Source organism: Scyliorhinus torazame, chromosome 7, assembly GCF_047496885.1.
Source record: "Scyliorhinus torazame isolate Kashiwa2021f chromosome 7, sScyTor2.1, whole genome shotgun sequence".
NCBI lineage: Eukaryota > Metazoa > Chordata > Chondrichthyes > Carcharhiniformes > Scyliorhinidae > Scyliorhinus > Scyliorhinus torazame.
The window spans coordinates 187,803,038-187,824,006 of record NC_092713.1 but is presented as its reverse complement, the minus strand read 5'-3'; the positions used below and the strand labels follow the sequence as shown (position 1 = coordinate 187,824,006).

General features: G+C 47.9%; 1 protein-coding gene across 3 annotated transcripts in view; it reads left to right on the top strand.

Moving 5' to 3' along the window:
- LOC140426746 (serine/threonine-protein kinase 32A-like) overlaps nucleotides 1-20,969 on the top strand; it is a 550,050-nt gene that overhangs the window by 373,186 nt on the left and 155,895 nt on the right. For all 3 annotated transcript variants that reach the window (XM_072511884.1, XM_072511881.1, XM_072511882.1), the window contains one exon: nucleotides 9,462-9,587. In XM_072511884.1, the coding sequence (XP_072367985.1) occupies nucleotides 9,462-9,587 (126 nt within the window). The remainder of the gene's footprint in view (nucleotides 1-9,461; nucleotides 9,588-20,969) is intronic.

Below are 20,969 nucleotides of genomic sequence, written 5' to 3'. Positions count from 1 at the left end.
TAAGACTTATCACATTATTAAAAGGGTACTTGCACTGGAACAGGCAGCCCTTGATGTTTTCTCATGGGTTTAGTGGGCATATGTCAGTTAGATACAGTCACTTCATGTCATTCAACACACTTGAATGACGAGTCTCTCACGGAGATACAATTATCACCCGGCTTCTGGCGCAGCGAGTTATCCCGGACAACAAACTCCTGATTGACTACTTTAACTGCTCATGTGGAGTTGCTGAAAGTGGATGTCCAATTTATACATTAATAATAGTGATTGCTTTCAGTCTCATTGTTATTTTTAACCTTAAATCCATCCCATTTTGTAATCATTTGTTTTGTTTTTTTTCTCAATCATGTCCCCCATAGTCTCCCTCTGCTGCAAGGAAAATAACCCCAGTCTGTCCAATCTCTCTTCAAACCTAAAAGTCTCCAACCCAGGCAACATCTTGGTAAACCTCCTTTGCATCCTTTCCAGTGCTATCACATCCCTCCTATATTGTGGATTCCAGAACTGCACACAATACTCTAGTAGTTGTAGCCTAACCAACGTTTTTACAATTCCAGGATAACCTCCCTGCTCTTAAACTGTACCATACGCCTTCTTAACCAGTGTATCCACCTGCTCTGCTTCCTTGTGGGACTAGTGTGCATGCACACTAAGGTCCCTCTGATCCTCTGTGCTTCCCAGGGTCCTGCCGTTTATCATGTATTCCCTTGTCCTGCCCAAGTGCATCACCTCACACTTATCTGGATTGAATGCCATTTGCCACTGATCAGCCCACCTGACCAGCCTGTCTATGTCCTCTTGTAATCTAAGGCTATCCTCCTCACTATTTACCACCCCACCAATTTTTGTATCATCTGGGAATTTACTGATCGGCCCTCCTACATTCATGTCTAATTCATTTATATAAATCACAAACAGCAAGGGCCCCAACACTGATCCCTGCAGGACACTGTACACAGGCTTCAAGTCAGAAAAATACCAGTCGACCAGCATCCTCTGCTTCTTGCCACTCAGCTAATTCTGGATCCAATTTGCCAAATTTCCTTGAATCCCATGGGCTCTAACCTTCACTATCAGTCTCCCATGTGGGACCTTATCAAAAGCCTTGCTGAAGTCCAAATAAACTACGTCAGATGCATTGCCCTCACCTACACACTTGGTCAACTCTTCAAAAAAAGTTGGTTAGGCATGACCTCCCCTTAACAAAACCATGCTGAGACCTCCAGTGATGAGGATGTGCTGAGTAGTCGCACACCAGGTGCTTCTCCTCCAGAACACAGCAATATAGGCCCTTTTGGCCGCATTTAGCCCAGAAAATTGGACTCATTCAACCCCTCACCCACAAAGACAACAGAGAGGAAAGAATACCAACAAACTGTAGCTCGAGAGGCCGCAGGGAAGCCAAAAGCTGCGGAAAAGGGCAAGAGCAGCAGCAAGCGGGCCAGCGGGCCAACGAGGCGAGGGGTCCCTGGCCACCCACAAGAGAGGGGACTGGCAACCTGGACAGCACCTCCCCCCCCTCCAGCCCCTCCCTCCCCCACCTGGAGATGGTTGGAAGACGTTCCTAACTAAGGAACTGACCACAATGAAGGACAAGATCAAGGCAGGGATCCAAACCATGCAGACGGCGCTTGACGGGATGAGAGGAGGCTGGAAGCCCAAGAGAAAACGATCCAAGAACTCAAAAAGGCATCGACGAACCAGAGCGACCGGATCGTTGCCCTGGAGGCCGAGATAAAGAGGTTGGTGGTGACCCAGGGAAGCCTGAAAGGGTAGGTCGAGGACCAAGAGATCCGATCTAGGCAACAAAATTGTGGGCCTGTCAGAGGGAATTGAGAGCAGAGATCCAACCGACTCTGAGGAAAAAGGCTCTCACTGTCCACCCTATCCAATCCTCTGATCATCTTGTATGCCTCAATTAAGTCACCTCTTAACCTTCTTCTCTCCAACAAAAACAGCCTCCAGTCCCTCAGCCTTTCCTCATAAGATCTTCCCTCCATACCAGGCAACTTTCTGGTAAATCTCCTCTGCACCCTTTCCAATGCTTCCACATCCTTCCTATAATGCGGCGACCAGAATTGCACGCAATACTCCAAATGCGGCCGCACCATGGCAGTTCACACACCCAGTCGCGAAGGAATTCTCATTCTTTTCACCAGTACACAAGGTCTGCACCCACATTGACTTCTTTGTAGTGGGGAAATCGGTGCTTCCAGAGATAGTCACAGCGATCGTAATCTCTGACCACGCTCCACATTATATGTATGTGAAGTTGGAGACAGATCGTACCCAATGCCCCATATAGAGGTTGCCCACGACCATCAAGGTCTTCTGCCAGAAAACATCACAGGCCATAGATGAGTGCGTTACGAACAACCGTAACGGGGAAATCTCACCTTCCACCTTCTGGGAGGCACCGAAGGCTGTGATTAGGGGAGAAACTATAGCCTACAAAGCTCGTAGAGATAGGGAAGAGAGGGCGGCTAGGCATCAACTGATCGACTCCATACTGGAGGTCAACAGACGGTACTCCAAACCCCGACCATAGAGCTGCTGGCGGAGAGGAAAAAGCTACAAATGGACTTTAACCTGCTTTCCACCAGGAAAGCAGTGTAACAACTTTGCCAGGCATGGGGGACCTTTTCTGAGCATGGAGACAAAGCTCGCCTCCTGCTGGCTCACCAGCTGAGAAAGCAGGCAGCTACAAGGGAAATAGTGCAGGTGAAGGATAGCAGAGGCAGACTGTTGGCCGAACCATAAAAGATAAACGAAGCATTCGAGGCCTTTGATTGGTGACTGTACATCTGAGCCCCACAATGGGGATTCGGGGCTGAAACGGTTCCTCGATAGACTGGACGTGCCAGTCGTGGGAGACGATAGGTGGAGGGAGCTGGAAGCACCAATAGGACTGGGAGAGGTCATGAAGAACATCAACTCCATGCAGGCAGGGAAGGCTCCGGTGGCCTTTTACAAAGAAATTGGGTTGGCACTCACCCTGCACCTGCAGGAGATGTTCGCAGATTCACTAGCGAGGGGCACCCTGACTCTAACACTAACACAAGCCATCATATTGATGATACCCAAAAAAGACAAACGGATGCGGATCATACAGACCCAATTTGCTGCTCAATGTGGACACAAAAATACTCGCAAAAGTCCTGGCCAAGAGACTGGAGAGCTGCGCACCAGAGGTGGTCGCAGAGGACCAGACAGGCTTTGTCAAAGGTAGGCAGCTAACTGCGAACATCAGACGGCTGCTGAATGTGATACTGACCCCATCCGGGGAGAGAACACCAGAGGTGATCGTCTCCCTGGACACCGAGAAGGCCTTCAATGCAGTCGAGTGGAAATACCTCATCGAGGTACTAGAGTGGTTTGCGTTAGGAACAGGGTTCACCTCATGGTCCTGAAAGACGTGCTGTTAGGTAATTTGGACATTCTGAATTCTCACTCATACCCGAACAGGTGCTGGAATGTGGCGACTAGGGGCTTTTCACAGTAACTTACTTCAATGCAGTGTTAATGTAAGCCTACTTGTGACACTAATAAAGATTATTATTATGAAACTCCTGTACAACATCCCCAAGGTGAGCATTCGGACCAACACCACCAGCTCTGAATACTTCCAGCTGGACAGAGGCACAAGGCAGGGATGTCCGCTGTCCCCATTTTTGTTCGCTGGCGACTACCCTCCGAAAGGCAGGAGGCTGGAAGGAAATCCAAAGAGGAAGAAGAGAGCACAGAGACTCTGCTCTCAAGGGGGGGGGTAGAGGGATGGGAGTGATATCGAAAAAGAGCAACTTGTGAATTGTAACCATCTCATCTACCTTTAACGAATGTACTGTGTAAAAATGTAAAACATGAATAAAAATATATATATTTTTTAAATTATGCTGATTGTTCTCGATTAATCCCTGCCTCTCCAAATGTGGATTAATTCTGTCTCTCAGAATTGCTTCCAATAGTTTCCCCACTGCTGAGGTTAGACTGAATGGTCTGTAGTTTCCTGGTTTATCCCTCCCTCCCTTCTTGAATAATAGTACCACATTGGCTACCGTCCAGTCCTCTGGCACCTCTCTTGTGGCCAGAGAGGAATTGAAAATTATACCAGCGCCCCTGTGATTTAATCCCTTGCCTCACTCATCTGCCTGGGATACATTTCTTCTGGCCCTGGAAATTTGCCTAATTTTAAGCATGCCAGACCACTCAGAACCTCATCTTTGCCTATGTTAATTTCTTTAACTTTATCGCAGTCCTTCTCCCTGATTTCTATACCTACACCAACCCTCTCATGAGTGAACACCGACACAAAGTATTCATTTAAAACCCTACCTATGTCCTCCACCTTCACACACAAATTACCACTTTGATCCTTTTTTGAAAAAAAATACTTTTTATTCTCCTTGTTTTCACATTTTCTCCCAAATTTACATCCACCAACAATAAACAATAATCAGTAACAAATATGTCAATCCCCATATCAATAACAACGATCCCATCCTCCCACCAAATCCCAAACATTAGCCCGCATGTCCACAAAACAAATGACAGAAAGGAATCAGGAATCACCCATAGTCGCCATTAACACACACCACCCCCCTCCCCCCAACCCACCCACCCCAACAAATGTTCAATGGTATCCAGTTCTTAAAAGTGCATGATGAATAATGTCCATTAATTTTAGAACCCCTCCATCCTTCCCCTCAGTTCAAACTTAACCTTCTCAAAAGTCAAGAATTCCAACAGGTCCCCCCCACCACGCCAGGTCACAGGTTGGGGAGGTTGCTCTCCAACCCATCAGGATCCGGCTTCGGGCAATCAACGAGACGAAGGCTACAACATCTGCCTTTGCACTCGTTTCCAACACTGGCTGGTCCGACACCCCGAATATGGCCTCCCGGGAGTCCGGGTCCAGTTTCACTTGCACCACTTTAGAAATTACCCTAAAAACTTCCTTCCAGTAAACCTTTAGCTTTGGACAGGACCAAAACATATGAACGTGATTCGCGCCCCATCCCCCCGCAACACTCACACACACCTTTTACTCCTTCAAAGAATCGGCCCATCCTCGCCATCGTGAGGTGTGTTCTGTATACCACCTTCAGCTGTATCAACCCCAACCTCGTGCACGAGGTGGAGACATTAACTCTCCAGAGCACCTCACACCAGAACTCCTCCTCCATATCCTCTTCCAACTCTTCCTCCCACTTTCCTTTGATCCCTTCCAGTGGTGCCTTGTCCTCTTCCAAAATAGCTCAGTAAACCGCTGACACTACCCCCTTCTCCAGTCTCCCTGTCATCAGCACCTCCAGCAATGTGGAGGCCGGCTCCACCGGGAAGCTCTGTATCTCCTTTCTGGCAAAATCTCGAACCTGCATGTATCTAAACATTTCCCCCTGCTCCAGCCCATGCTTCGCTTCCAGCTCCTTCAGACCTGCAAACCGACCCCTAAGAAACAAACTTTTAGTGTCTTAATCCCCTTCTCCTCCCATTTCCGAAAATTTCCATCCCACCTCCCTGGCTCAAATCTGTGGTTCCCCCGAATCGGCATTTCCCTTGACCCTGCCCCCAACCCGAAGTGTTGGCGAAACTGCCTCCAAATTCTCAATGAAGCTATTATTAGCGAACTCCCTGAGTATTTCCCCGGGGCTATCGGGAGCGGCGCTGTTGCGAGTGCTTTCAATCCCGATCCCCTGCACAAACTCTCCTCTATCTTGACCCACTGGGAATCAACCCCTCTGACCCAGCTCCGTACCTTCTCCACATTCGCCGCCCAGTAATAATACATCAGGTTCAGAAGACTCAAACCCCCTGCCTGCCTTCCCCTCTGTAGCAGCACCTTTCTAACTCTGGCCATCTTCCCTCCCATATGAACGAAGTACTCCTTCCCTCAATCTCTCTGAAAAAAGCCTTTGGCAGGAAAATCAGCAGGCATTGAAAAATAAACTGAAACCGCGGCGACACATTCATTTTAATTGCCTGCCCCCGACCCGCCAGTGACAGAGGGAGACCATCCCACCTTGCCAGATCAGTTTTCACTCTCCCCACCAAACTAGAAATATTGTACCTGCGGAGCCCCACCCACTCCCGGGCAACCTGCTCCCTCAGGTACCTAAAGTGAGTCCCTGCCCTACGGATAGGCAGCCCGCCCAAACCTGCCCCCACCCCTGGCCGAGACACCACAAAATACTCACGCTTGTCGAGATTTAGTTTGTACCCCGAGAAAGACCCAAACACTTGAAGCAGCTCCAATATTCCCCCTATCGACACACTCGGTTCCGACACGTATAACAGCAAGTCATCGGCATATAAGGATACCCTATGCTCTATCCCACCCCCCCCCCCCCCCCGCACTATTCCTTTCCATACCCCCAAACTTCTTAATGCGATGGCCAAAGTCTCAATCGCGAGTGCAAACAGCAGGGGGGACATAGGACATCCCTGCCTAGTCCCATGGTGGGGAGAAAAGTATCTCAAGCTGATGTTGTTTATGCGGACACTCGCCCTCGGCTCCTTATATAGTAGCTTTACCCAGTTCATAAATCTTGGTCCAATCCCAAACTGCTCCAGAACTGCCATCAGGTACCCCCATTCTACCCGGTCAAACGCCTTCTCAGCGTCCAATGCCACAAACATCTCCATTTCCTTCCCCTATGCCGTCGCCATAACAACGTTCAATACCCTTCTAATGTTTGAAAAGAGCTGCCTCCCTCTCACAAACCCCGTCTGATTTCACCTATCACCTTCGGGAGGCACTCCTCCAGCCTACCCGCCAGTACCTTCGCCAATACTTTTGCGTCCACATTCAGAAGCGATATGAGCCTATACGACCCACACGGATCCTTATCTTTTTTTAGCAGCAGGGAAATCGATGCCTGCCCCAAGGTTTGTGGCAACACCCCCTTCCCTATCGCCTCTTCAAACATCCCCACCATCAGTGGTACCAGCTTATCCTTGAATTTTTTATAATATTCCACCGGAAACACATCCGGTCCTGCCACCTTCCCCGACTGCATCCTCCCAATCGCATCCTTTATCTCCTGCTCCACTATCGCTCCTTCTAATGTAGCCCTGTCCCCCTCCCCTAGCCTCGGATACTCCAATCCATCTAGAAATTCCTGCATCTCACGGTCTCCCCCAGGTGGCTCTGACCTCTCCAACCTCTCATAAAATTCCTCAAAAACCTTGTTAATCAGCCACCACCAACTTCCCCGCCCTATCCCTCACCTGAACAATTTCCCTTGCCACTGCTTCCCGCTGGAGTGGACCTGCTAACATAACCTTATCTCCATGTTCGTAACCTGCACTCCTTGCTCGTCTCGGTTGGCGCACCGCCTTCCTGGTGGATAGCCGGTCAAAGCTCACCTGTCGTTCCTTCCTCTTTTCCAGCTTCGCTGGGTCCCCATCTTCTGCATAACTCCTATCTGCCTCCAACATCTCATCTATTACCCTCTGACGCTCCAACCTCTCCTCTTTGTCCACCCTGGCCTTACAAAATCACCTCACCCCTCACCACAGGCTTCAGAGCCTCCCAGACCACTGCCTTCAACACCTCACCCGTACAGTTGAAACCTACATACTCTTTAATTACCTTTTCAATTTGTCACAGACACTTGGTTCCCCAAAAATCCCACATCTAATTTCCACCCCGGCCTCTGCACTACCCCCTTCTCCAGTACCATATCCACCCAATGCGGAGCATGATCTGACACTGCAATTGCCGAGTATTCTGGCCCCTTAACCCCAGCGAGCAAAGCCTTCCCCACCACAAAAAAGTCAATCCGCGAGTATACCTTATGGACTGCTGAGAAAAACGAATACTCCCGTTCCCTCAGGTGCAGAAACCCCCCAGGGTCCACCCCTCCCATTTCCACCATTAGCCCAGCCAACGCCTTTGCCCGCCCCCCCCCCCCCCCCCCCCCCCCACCTACCGATGGGACCAGTGTGATCCTTAATGGGCCCTACTCTTTCCCTAGTTATTCTTTTACCCTTGAAGTACTTGTAAAACAACTTAGGAATTTCCTTTCAGTATCCTTTCATGCCCTTTATCTGCCATAAGTCTCCCTTTTTCTTCTTATCCAATGCTGTATAGCCCTCGATATCCAGGGTTCACTGAGTTTGTTGGACCACCCTTTTTCTTGACTGGAACATGTTGGCCCTGTACTCTCCCTATTTCTTTCTTGAATGCGTCCCACTGTTCTCTCATAGATTTATCTAAATGTGTCTGCTCCCCGTCTACTCTGGCCAAATCATTTCTGATCTATTCAAATCAGCCTCCCCCAGTTTAGATCTTTAATCTTAGGCCCATCCTTGTCCTTTTCCATAACAATCTTGAATCTAACAGAGTTATGATCACTGTGTGCAAAATGCTCCCCCGTTGAAACTTCAACCACTTGCCCGGCTTCATTCCCGAAAATTAAGTTTCAGTGACAGCAATAATCTTGTACCCTCATGTTTTAATTTTTCAATTCATCTGCCTTGCTTGTCAGACTCTTTGCGTTAAAATAAATACCATCCAATCTTGTCAAACTCCCTTTTGACTTAACTAGTCTAGACATTCTATGCCTTCCTTACTCACTTCATGTCTTCTAATTTTGGCTGTGCATCTATCCCTGCTGAAACTTCACTCAGGATCCCAGCCTTTCAGGTGCAGGAAGCATCAATGTTACTTTTTTAATTCTTTCTCCGATATGGGCTGTTGCAGTAAGTGAGGACGAGGTGCTTCCTCAGTGCTGTTGAGGAGGGGTCCCAGGAATTTAAGCCAACAACCATGAAGGAATGGCAATTTATGACTTGGGTTGGAATGATTTGGGAGTGGAACTTGAAAGTGAGGATGCTTTCATGTACTTGCTTCCCTTGTTCTTCTAGGTGTTATCATGACCTCTGTGCATTTTTTGAATGGACCAATGACTTTGTTACACAATGATCCAAAAGAAAGCACCCTGGTAAATCTCTCAAAAGTATCAACATAGCTTATTGGATACATGAACAGTCAACACATACTAGTGGAATAGATAGATGACAGAAATCCGGGGAGGGGGTGGCATAGTGGTATTGTCATTGGACCAGTACCAGAGACCCAGGGTAATTCTCTGAGCACCTGGGTTCAAATCCTACTTTGGCACATGGTGAAATTTGAATTCAATAAAAAAAACCTCTGGAATTAAAAGTCTAATGATGACCATGTCGATTTTATAAAACCTATCTGACTCATTGATGTCCTTTAGGGAATGAAATCTGCTGTCCTTGCCAGCTCTGGCCTACATGTGACTCCAGATGCAAAGCAATGTAATTGACCCTTAAATGGCCAAAGAACAAGTGCGATCAGGGATGGACAACGCTCACATCTCATGAATGAAAAAAGAAAGCATTGTGTGAATCTGATATGAACGTATTGTATGAATCTATTTTGTTGGATAGTCCTCCTTCCATTTGTAATTTTTATTGATTCTTTTCAGCTGCTTACGGTTAGCTCAACCCAGCGCCTCTCCAGCCTGGCTGATATGCAAGGTTCTCCTTACGTGGCAGACATCAACTGGGATGCTGTATTGGAGAAGAAGCTCACAGCAGGTTTTATTCCCAATGTAAGACATCTTCATTTACACCTTAGCTGGTTGTCTAAACATGTGTGACGTACTATTATGTCAGAGGATCTTTCCATGTTTTCTTCTCTTGCTAATTGCTGGTTACTGTTTTAAACAATCATCCTTGTAGCTGTCCACTTACTAAGATCTAAAGCGCATCTGTAAGAACTTGCATTTATATCACGTTTTGTTACCTACACGCAACTCCAAACATTTTGTAGCCAATTTTTTTGAAGTATAGTTACTGTTGTAATATCAGAAACGCAACAGCCACATTACGCACAGCAAGATCCCACAAACATTAAAAATATAATGGCCGGTTAATCCATTTTAGTGATGGTGATTGAGGGATGAATGTTTACTGGGCCACTGGGAGCAGTGGGACCGGCAATCAGGGGGTTTGATGCTGCCGAGCCTGATCTTTTATTATTGGCGGCGAAGAAGGTATTGGGGTGGTGTGGGGACCATGAGGCAGTTTGGGTGAGGAGGGAATCGGGTTCATTTAGGGGGTTGGGCAATGGCGACTGCCTTGCTTCCAATTTCTCCAGGAAAATATGGCAGCATTTCCAGCAGCACTTTAAATTAGTAGCGGTGTCGAAGTTTGCGCCAATTTGTGATAACCACATGTTTGAGCAGGCAAGATTGGGTGCCAGGTTTCGAGGCTGGGTGGACAAGGGGGTGGAAGGCATAGGGGGCTGATTTCTGGAGGGGTGGTTCGCAAGCCCAAAGGAGTATCAGAGACATTTGGGCTTTCACAGTTCGAAAGCATCTATAGGTGAGGGACTTAACGTGAAAGGTCTTCCGCCAGCCTCATTGTTAGAAAAGGTTCTGTCGCTCGCTGGGATGGAAGAGGGTAGTACCTGAGGAATTTACGGGAGGCTGCATCCCCGGTGGGGATTAAGGCCAAGTGGGAGGAGGAGGGTGTGTGGTGTGAGGCTTTGCGTAGTGTGAACGCTGCTTTGTCATTCGCAAGATTGGGGCTGATACAGTTGAAGGTGATGCACCGGGTGCACTTAACTTGGGCTAGGATGAGTCGGTTGTTAAAAGGGGTGGAAGATAAGTGTGAGCATTGTGGGAGGGGCTCGGCAAATCATGTGCATATGTTCTGGGCATGTCCTTAGCTGGTGAGATTTTGGTTTTCCATCTTCAGCACCATGTTGGCGATCTTTTAACAATCTGTATTGTCAGAAGTAGGCTTACATTAACACTGCAATGAAGATACTGTGAAAAGCCCCTAGTCGCCACACTCCGTCACCTGTTCGGGTACATTGAGGGAGAATTCAGAATATCCACATTACCTAACAGCACGTCTTTTGGGATTTGTGGGAGGAAACCGGAGCACCCGGAGGAAACTCACGCAGACACAGGCAGAACGTGCAGACTCCACACAGACAGTGACCCAAGCTGGGAATCGAACCTGGGGCCCTGGACCTGTGAAGCAACTGTGCTATCCACTGTGCTGCCATGCTGCCCATAATACAGATGGAATTGGAGCAGAGTCCCCTGGTGGCCATACTTGGGGTGTCAGACCTGCCGGAGCTACAGATGAGTGCAGGGGTGGATGTCTTAGTCTTCGTCTCACTGATCGCTCGCAGGCGGAGGTCAGCTTCTCCACCTGATGCCTCGGTATGGCTGGGGAATCTTATGGAGTTTTTGCATCCTGAGAAGATTAAGTTCACGATAAGGGGCGCAATTGAGGGGATTTATAAAAGATTGTGGCCTTTAATTTTATTCTGTTCTTTAAAGAGCTGGTCACCATCAGCCGTTGGGGGGGAAGGGGGGGCTGCAGTCAGAAATAAGCACGTGTAACCTTATTCAGTAGCATGGCAGGGAAAAGATAGTTGAGGGTGCAGGCAAGAATTTCTTCCTTATTCAATATGTTGGGAAGTAATGGATTTTAGTTATCCTGAGATGATAACCGATTTCCATGTGGGACCATAGAATTTCACAGCACAGAAGGAAGCTACTTGGCCCACTGTCACTGCACCAAACTATCCATATTGTCCTATTTCCCATGCTTCTTTATTTTTGAATTTCAGATATGAAACTTATAAATTCTATTCCCCCAGCACCGGGTCACTGTCCGTGTGGAGTTTGCACATTTTTCCCGTGTCTACTTGGGTCTCACTCCCACAACCCAAAGATGTGCAGCGTAGATGGATTGACCACGCTAAATTGCCCATTAATTGGAAAAAAAAAGAATTGGGTACTTTTTAAAAAATTATAAATGAATTCTACTCATGCCACGGTTTCCAGTGGGGACATTGCATGTCCTAACAACGCCTCAATTCATATCAATAGTCAGCGGATCATCAGGTTTAATTTTGTCGAGAAAGTTATTGCTGCAGACAACTTGGTACCTGCTGTAAGAATGGGTTCAATTTTCCAGTGTAAAGAAAGGTTTAAAAAATGGAGATAAAAAATGGATGCTGGTTGATGGAAATAAGTTAGAGAGAAGGAAAATAAAGTTGTTTACATATGTAGTCAGAAAGTCTTGTCATGTCCATTTCATAAATAGGGGAGTATATGTTACATAGGGAAAGTAGCCTCAAAAATGAATGTTTCACAAAGTATCAACTGTTGTGTTGGGTGCTCTGGATCCGTGGAACACATACATACAGGTCACCAACACTTGAAATAGTGCAACACTATTTTATTGAATCATTAACTGTTGTAACATACTCTGACTGTGGGTTAACATGATACTAGCTTTAACTAAAGACCTTTACCTTGTCCTAACCAGTCGATGCACTCAGCACATGGTGAATGTCTGTGCTGCAGGCTGTGAGCTCTGCCCTCCTAGCTAGCTGCAGCTCGAATGAGCGGGAACTCTGATGACCCCTGTCTTTATATTGCGTGTGCTCTAACTGGTGATTGGCTGCGGTGTTGTGTGTGTTGATTGGTCCCACTGTGTGTCCATCAGTGTGTGTCTGCACCATGATATACTGGTGTATATTATGACATCCCCCCTTTTATCAAAGAATGTACCTGTGTGGCAATATATAAGTGTATGGTGAGAATGTCCCTGACTACGTGTGTGCAAAATATTTACAGGACTATATACATGAGAACTAAGCTATTTACATGGGAAGGTGCCTGGTGTAGAAAAATAGTATGTCACAAGAATATCGAGATGAACACTATATACAAACCATGTAAACGATCAAACGGAAGAACAGAACAAATCAGAAAGTCCATAAGTCCACAAAGTTCACAAATTAAGTCTCTGAGGTGGGCGACGAATTCTGGTTGACCGTGTGCTCAAGGGTGGGTCGAGAGCCGCCGGCTGAGGAGCGGGCTGGACTGCGTTAGAGTGAGGAGGATGCAGAGTGACCGGGATCTCTGCATAGTCCATGACAGGGTCAGCAGAAGGACGAGGCGATAGTGGAGGATCACGTAGCGAGCACGGAACGAGACGAAGGGCGTGCCGATTGCAGCGTAAAATGGAGCCATCCGGTAGACGAACCAGGAACGAGCGGGGGGCCACCTGCCGAAGGACAACAGCGGTTGCAGACCAGCCACCATCCGGAAGATGGATGCGAACGTTGTCATCTGGAGCCAGAGCAGGGTGATCAGCATGATTGTACCGCCTGGCAAAGTTGGACCATTCCTGGCTTGCGAAGCAGGGGCCATTGTCCGACATCACCGTGAGTGGGATGCCGTGTCGAGCAAAGGTGTCCTTGCAGGCACGAATGACTGCAGACGATGTGATATCGTGCAACCGTATCACCTCTGGGTAATTTGAAAAGTAGTCCACAATCAGGACATAGTCTCTACCCAGCGTGTGGAACAGGTCGATGCCCACCTTGGTCCAAGGTGACGTGACCAACTCATGGGGCTGCAGGGTCTCACGTGGTTGGGCCGGCTGGAAGCGCTGACAAGTGGGGCAGTTGAGCACTGTGTTGGCTATGTCGTCATTAATGCTGGACCAGTACACTGCCTCTCGGGCTTGTCGGCGGCACTTTTCCATGCCAAGTTGGTCCACGTGTAGCTGTTCCAGGACGAGGATGTCTGTGCTATGCGGGATGACAATGCGGTCCAGTTTCAGAAGAACCCCGTCTACTACCGGCAGATCATCTCTGACATTATAGAATTAAGGGCATTGGCCCTTGAGCCACCCGTCTGTTAGGAGGCACATGACACGCTGCAGCAAAGGGTCAGCCGCCGTCTCGCGGCCAATTTGGATGAGGCGTTCATCCGTGGCAGGCAGATTGGAGGCCACGCAGGCCACATGGGCGTCAACCTGGCAGACGAATCCCGTTGGGTCACACGGAGTGTTGACTGCCCTGGAGAGAGCATCGGCAATGATGAGGTCTTTGCCTGGGGTGTATACCAGCTGGAAGTCATATTGCCGGAGTTTGAGCAGAATGCGCTGGAAGCGAGGCATCATATCGTTCAAGTCTTTCTGTATTATATTGACCAGCAGCCGATGGTCGGTCTCGACGGTGAATTGAGGAAGTCCGTACACATAATTGTGAAACTTAACCACACCGGTCAGAAGGCCCAGGCACTCCTTTTCCATCTGCGCGTAGCGCTGTTCCATGGGGGTCATGGCACGTGATGCATATGCAACGGGGGCCCATGATGAGGCCTCATCGCGTTGCAGTAGCACTGCCCCAATGCCGGATTGGCTGGCATTTGTCAAAATTTTGGTCTCTTTTGCTGGATCAAAGAAAGCTAAGACCGGGGCCGTGGTGAGTTTTGTTTTGAGTTCTCTCCATTCGCGCTCATGGACAGAGAGCCATTGGAAGTCTGTCGTCTTCCTGACCAGGTTCCTGAGAGCCGTGGTATGAGAGGCGAGGTTCGGGATGAACATCCCTAAAAAGTTGACCATGCCCAGAAATCGGAGGACCGCCTTCTTGTCCTCTGGCGTTTTCATGGCTGTGATAGCAGCCACCTTGTCCGCATCCGGCCGCACACCCAACTGGGAGATGTGGTCCCCGAGGAACTTCGAGTTCCGTCTGACCAAAAGAGCATTTGGCCCTGTTGAGGCGTAGGCCCTGCTCACGTATGCGTTTGAACACGCGCTGGAGGCGGCTGACATGCTCCTGCGGGATGGTGGACCAAATGATTATGTCGTCGACATAGACGCGAACACCTTCTATGCCTTCCATCATTTGTTCCATGATCCTATGGAACACTTCTGAAGCAGATATGATCCCAAACGGCATCCTGTTGTAACAATATGTGCCAAAGGGGGTATTGAATGTCCAGTTTCCTGCTGGATTTGGCGAGCTGGATTTGCCAGAATCCTTTTGAGGCATATAGAGTTTGGTGAAGAGCTTGGCGCGAGCCATTTCGCATGTGATCTCTTCGCGCTTGGGAATTGGATAGTGCTCCCTCATGATATTGCGATTTAGATTCTTGGGATCAATGCAAATTCTCAATTCGCCAGAAGGCTTTTTCACACATACCATGGAACTGACCCAGTCGGTTGGTTCCATGACTCTGGACATCACTCCTTGGTCCAGGAGGTCCTGCAGCTGCTGCTTGAGGCGGTCCTTAAGGGGTGCTGGGACTCTGCGAGGTGCGTGCACCACAGGCATGGCATTCTGCTTCAATAAGATCTTGTAGGTATATGGGAGCGTGCCCATGCCTTCGAAGACGTTGTGGTGCTGGTCAAAGATGGCATCGAGTTGCGCCCTGAAGTCAGTGTCCTGAAAGGCAGACGTGTCATCAGGAGAGAGAGAGAGAGTGAACTCTCTGAACTAGGTTCAACAGCTTGCATGCCTGCGCGCCAAGCAGGGAGGCTTTCGAGAAGCCCACAACTTCAAAAGGAAGGATGGATTTGCGTGACCTGTGCGTCACTTCAAGTTGGCACGCGCCGCTAGCAGCAATGACATTGCCATTGTAATCCATTAGCTGGCAGGCTGATTAAAGGATGGCTGGTCTGACACAAAGGCTTGGAAGTCAGATTGGCGGAGCAACTAGTGTCCAGGCGGAGGAATCGTATTTGGGACCGGTTGACCGTCAGGGTGACACACCACTCATCATCTGGATCGATGCTGTATACCAACAGCGGCTGGTGTCTTTGCTTCGGGGACAGCCTGTTTTTTGTCACAACACCGACTCGAAAAGGTACCTTCGGGTCCTCGGTGTCACTGCTGTGTGGGAGGTCCGCATCGGACTCGATGACCGTGGCTTGAATTGCCCGGACATTCCTGCGAGGCTGGCTGAAGCGATAAGAATTGGCAGGCTGAGCTGCTCGGCAGAAGGCAGCATAGTGGCCAAGTCTGCCACATCTTAGGTATTGTCGAGATTTTGAAGGGCATTGCCGCTTTAAATGGGCGGAGCCACAGTTGCCGCACGTCGTAGCGTCAGCACATTTGCTGCGCCACCGCGCATGCGCAGTGCGGTCGTGTGTGGTGCGCGCCTGCGCATTACGTTCTTCGACGTCGCCGTCCCCTCGTTTGGTGTGCACAGGTGCGGGAGTCCGCGAAAAGCGCGCAAAATGGCCGCCCTCATCCAGGCTGAGGCCCTGAAGTTGCTCAATCGCTTGGACCCGTTCCGCCTCGTGGGGACCTTGCTGCGCCATTTCAGCCGCTTGGATGTGGGAATACCGACTCGTGGCGTTTTCGTGTAAGACACAGGTCTCAATGGCGGTCGCTAGGGTGAGCTGCTTTACTTTGAGGAGCTGCTGTCGTAGGGGGACCGACTGAACGCCGAAAACAGTCTTGTCGCGTATCATGGAGTCGGAGGTGGGCCCGTAGCTGCAAGACTGCGCAAGGATGCGGAGGTGGGTGAGAAAGGATTGGAAAGGTTCATCTTTACCCTGCAAACGCTGTTGGAACACGTAGCGCTCAAAACTTTCATTCACCTCTATGCTGCAGTGAGTGTCAAACTTGAGGAGGACCGTCTTGAACTTTGTTTTATCTTCATCATCCGCAAAGGTAAGAGAATTGAAAATGTGGATGGCATGGTCTCCAGCCGTGGAGAGGAGGAGAGCAATCTTCCTGGTATCCGAGGTGTCCTCCCTGTCTGTGGCCTCAAGGAAGAGCTGGAAGCGTTGTTTGAATATCTTCCAGTTGGCCCCTAGGTTGCCGGCGATGCGGAGCGGCGGCGGCGGGCTGATGTTGTCCATGTTGCAGGATGACGGAATGCTGGCGGAAGGCAGATCACTTGCAAGTTGGTCTAAGAAGTGCTAATATCCCTCAACTCCTGGTATCATGTTGTGTTGGGTGCTCTGGATCCGTGGAACACATACAGGTCACCAAAACTTGAAATAGTGCAACAGTATTTTATTGAATCATTAACTGTTGTAACATACTCTGACTGTGGGTTAACACGATACTAGCTTTAACTAAAGACCTTTGCCTTGTCCTAACCAGTCGATGCACTCAGCACATGGTGAATGTCTGTGCTGCAGGCTGTGAGCTCTGTCCTCCTAGCTAGCTGCAGCTCGAATGAGCGGGAACTCTAATGCCCCCTGTCTTTACAGTGCGTGTGCTCTAACTGGTGATTGGCTGCAGTGTTGTGTGTGTTGATTGGTCCCACTGTGTGTCCATCAGTGTGTGTCTGCACCATGATATACTGGTGTATATTATGACATAAACAAATGGAAAGATTGAATGTTTCGGTATCAGATGTGGCTGTGAGGTTCTATGTTACCCATTAACTTATATGGCTAATCCTTTGCGACCTGAATTATTTTGAATTGTCTGGAGAAAGAGCTTGACGCATAAATACTTGCTCACATGTGCCAAGTCCCATTGATATCTAGATAGAAACAAGAGGAGTCCATTCAGATCCTTGAGCTTGTTTTCCCATTATGGCTGATCTGTATCTTTTTAAATATATTTATTCTTATTTTTTTTCGTAACAATCAATACAAACCAGAACAAAGAAAAAGAAAATCACAATCAAATATGAAAATAAACCCAAAACAAACGCCCCATAATTAACTCAAATAGGACTTAAGTCCACTAACAATTGACGGTGGCTAACTCCTTAAAAATTAAATAAATGACTGCTATCTTAGATAGAACCTCTCCACCGACCCCCTGATGGTGAACTCGGCCTTCTCCAAATGCAGGAATAACATCAAGTCACCCAACCAAGCAGAGGCACTGGGCGGAGTGGGAGACCTCCAACCAAGCAGTATTCGCCTCCGGGCTATCCGCCTCTACCACAAACTGAATCACTGGCGAATCCGACATACCAAATATGGCCACCAGTGGACACAGCTCTAAATCCACATGCAGTATCTCCGACATGGTATTGAAGAATGAAGTCCAGAAACCTGCGTGTTTGAGGCAAGACCAGGACATATGCTTAAGGCTAGCTGGACCAAGAGAACATCGATCACACCTAACCTCTACATTTGGGAAAACCCCACTCATCTTTGTCTTAGCCAAGTGCTCCCTGTGTAACAAAGTAAACTGAATCCGGTTCAGCTGAGCACATGATGTTGTGGAGTTAACCCTGTGAAGGGCCTTGTTCCAAACCCCATCAGTAAGAAGGGGCCCAATGGATTGGAGGCCCAATGGATTGGCGGTCTCCCCCAGCAGCACCCCCCTTAATCTGGAGATAGCCAGCCCCACGAAGAGAGATTAATCAAGGGGCACTGAAAAGGTAAAGCAAAAAGATCCACCCAAGATGGCCACCAAACCAAGTCAAAAGACTGGACACAAAAGCCCAATAAACTCTCCACCCCCAACAATGTCATCGCCATTGAGTGTGACCACACCGAAAAGTAAGAAATAGGCAAACAAAAAGCTACCCTACAACTGAAACCTACATTTAACAAAACAAAACAAAACAAAAACGCTGAGCTCATTTTCGAAAAAAACACTCTACTGAACTGCAGCGAACCTCCGAATCCACTCTCACTAACTAACTAACTCCCTAGTTAGCAGGGAGACTCCCACTAGAGAAAAGGAAAAATCGATAAAATAAAAGACTACCAAAACCCCATGTACCTTGCTCGTCCATCAGAGACTTAAACGTCACACCAAACAACTTTTTTTTTTTTTTAAATGGAAACCATATATTAGAATAAAGAACAAAACCCCAGATAGTAGGGAATCTCAAATATAATCAAAAATAGTATGAACGTAACCCCAAAAGATCAATGAAGAAAAAAAAGAAGATCAAGAAATACAAACAATGCAATATGCCTGATGACAGAGCCTTACACCAAATTAAACCACACACAACTTGTGCCTCTTAACAAAAGCATCTGCATCCCTGGCCTATCAAAAATATAGTCTCTTTCCTCAAATCTTACTCGAAGACAAGCTGGAAACACAGCCCGAACCTGACTCCACTTTAAAACACTTCACTTTGGAGAACGTGGCTCTTTTTTTCGCCAACTCTGTGCCCATGTCCTGATACAACCATAATGGAGTGGCCTTCCCACTTGAAATTGCGGTGGTCCCTCACCCATCGCAGAACCCTCTCTTTTTCCTTATAACTGAAATCTCACAATCACCATGCGCAGTGGATCTTCAGTGAGGCTTCGGCCAATGTGAGCGGTGGACCTGGTCCATTCAGGTGGGGATGTGAATTCACCCTCACTCCCCACCTTGAGGAACATGCTGAGAATATTGCGTGGGGGTATGGCCCTCAATCCCCTCCGGCAACCCCACAATTAGCGCTGTTGCTTCACAGCGCCAGGGACCCAGGTCTGATTCCCGGCTTGGGTCACTGTTTGTCCAGAGTCTGCACGTTCTCCCCTATCTGTGGGTTTCCTCCGGGTGCTCCGGTTTCCTCCCACACGTCTTGAAAGATGGGCTCGTTAGGTGAATTGGACATTCTGAATTCACCCTCAGTGTATCCGAACAGGTGCTGTAGTGTGGCAATAACATTGCAGTGTTATTGTAAGCCTACTTGAAACACTAATAAAGATTACTATTGTAAAGATTCTGCCTCCTGGACCTGTTCCCAGGTCATTCAGCGATTTGTTCGTATCAGCTACCGAAGTCAGATCAGACTCCAGTGCGACCAACCAATCACTATGGGCCAATCAAGCCTCCTCCATATCCTTGATCATGATTCTTTGGACTTCGACGGCCTCATTAATTTTTCCCAGAGCCGCCCGAATGGGGTCCATGGCCTCACCTATTGATCAATTAAGCTCCTCCGACACAATTTGTCGGTGCTTCCCAAACTCTATCGCCAAGATATTGGTGATGATCTCGGCAATTAGTGGTGTGGTCTAAGAGAGACAATCCGACTCCGCCATCTTACTTGCTGTTGAGCCCCGAGAAGCTTCAGACTCCATTGATGGGTTCCTGCTCGAAGCTTTCTTATATTTGTTCTTTTTCTGGGCATTTCAGAAAAGAGGGAACATAGGTTTCCCAGACATAAACTACCTGTGGTGCCAACAAAAGGTTCAAGTCTCCAGCAGGAGCCATCTCATGCACGTCTTCCCCCCCAACATTATGCCATCGGAAGTCCGGCTGATCTGTATCTTAACTCTATTTACCTAGTTTTGTTCCTTATCTCATAGCTCCGTAACTCATGTTTTAATAGGATTGAATTACAGAATTAAACTGTTGCATAATGAATTTCTAGCTATGCTAAAGACTAATGATTCAATGATCTATGGTTTGGAATAAAATGTCAACCAGCACTAATATTTTTCACTTAATATGCAGAGTTCTACAACGTTTGGGGACTCAATGGTTAATCCATAGGAAAACAACATAATAAAGCATTGTGAAATAACATGGCCAACATGTTTTCTTAGAGTTCCTGCAAAAATGAAGCTGAGCACAGGGCCCTACTACCTGCAAACCTGCCATTGCCCTGACATCTTCATGAAGTTCCTCTTGTGTCCATTGCAGTTTCCATCACTGCAGGGACTAGAAAGCACCTGCCAATCAGATTGGTCGGCAGCCCTTTTAAGGCGGAACTTCCAGGTGAGGGGCGGAAACTCTCCTGCAGCTAATTGATGCTCATTTGAGCGTGAAATGGCTGTGGGGCAAGTAGAGCCAGCGGACTCTTCAGATGGTGCAGACGGGAAACCCCGCCATCCAAAATATCCTGGCCTCTATCTCCTTCTGGTCATCTGTCCCAAATCTCATCCTTCTACTTGACTCATGTCTCAAAACTCTGTCTGTTCCTAAACTTTATCCTTTCTTTTACAACACTTATCCTCTAAATCCCATCTCAGCAGAGGGGCTCTATCCATTGATCCTTTGTTTGTCTCTGTGTCTTTGCTGAAGGAATTTTAAGAGGAGATAGATAGTTATACTTCCAGAGTACAATTGTGCGTTAACCAGTTTGTGCAACTTTAAAAAAGTTTGGTTTTATAATAAACAATTGTTCTGAGTGTATTGATAGTAGTCTGGTTCAAGTCTCTTTTATTCTGGGTAACAATAGAGAAGGTAATCAATTGGCCATTTTGGTGAGTAAATTGAATGTTTATGATCTGCAGAG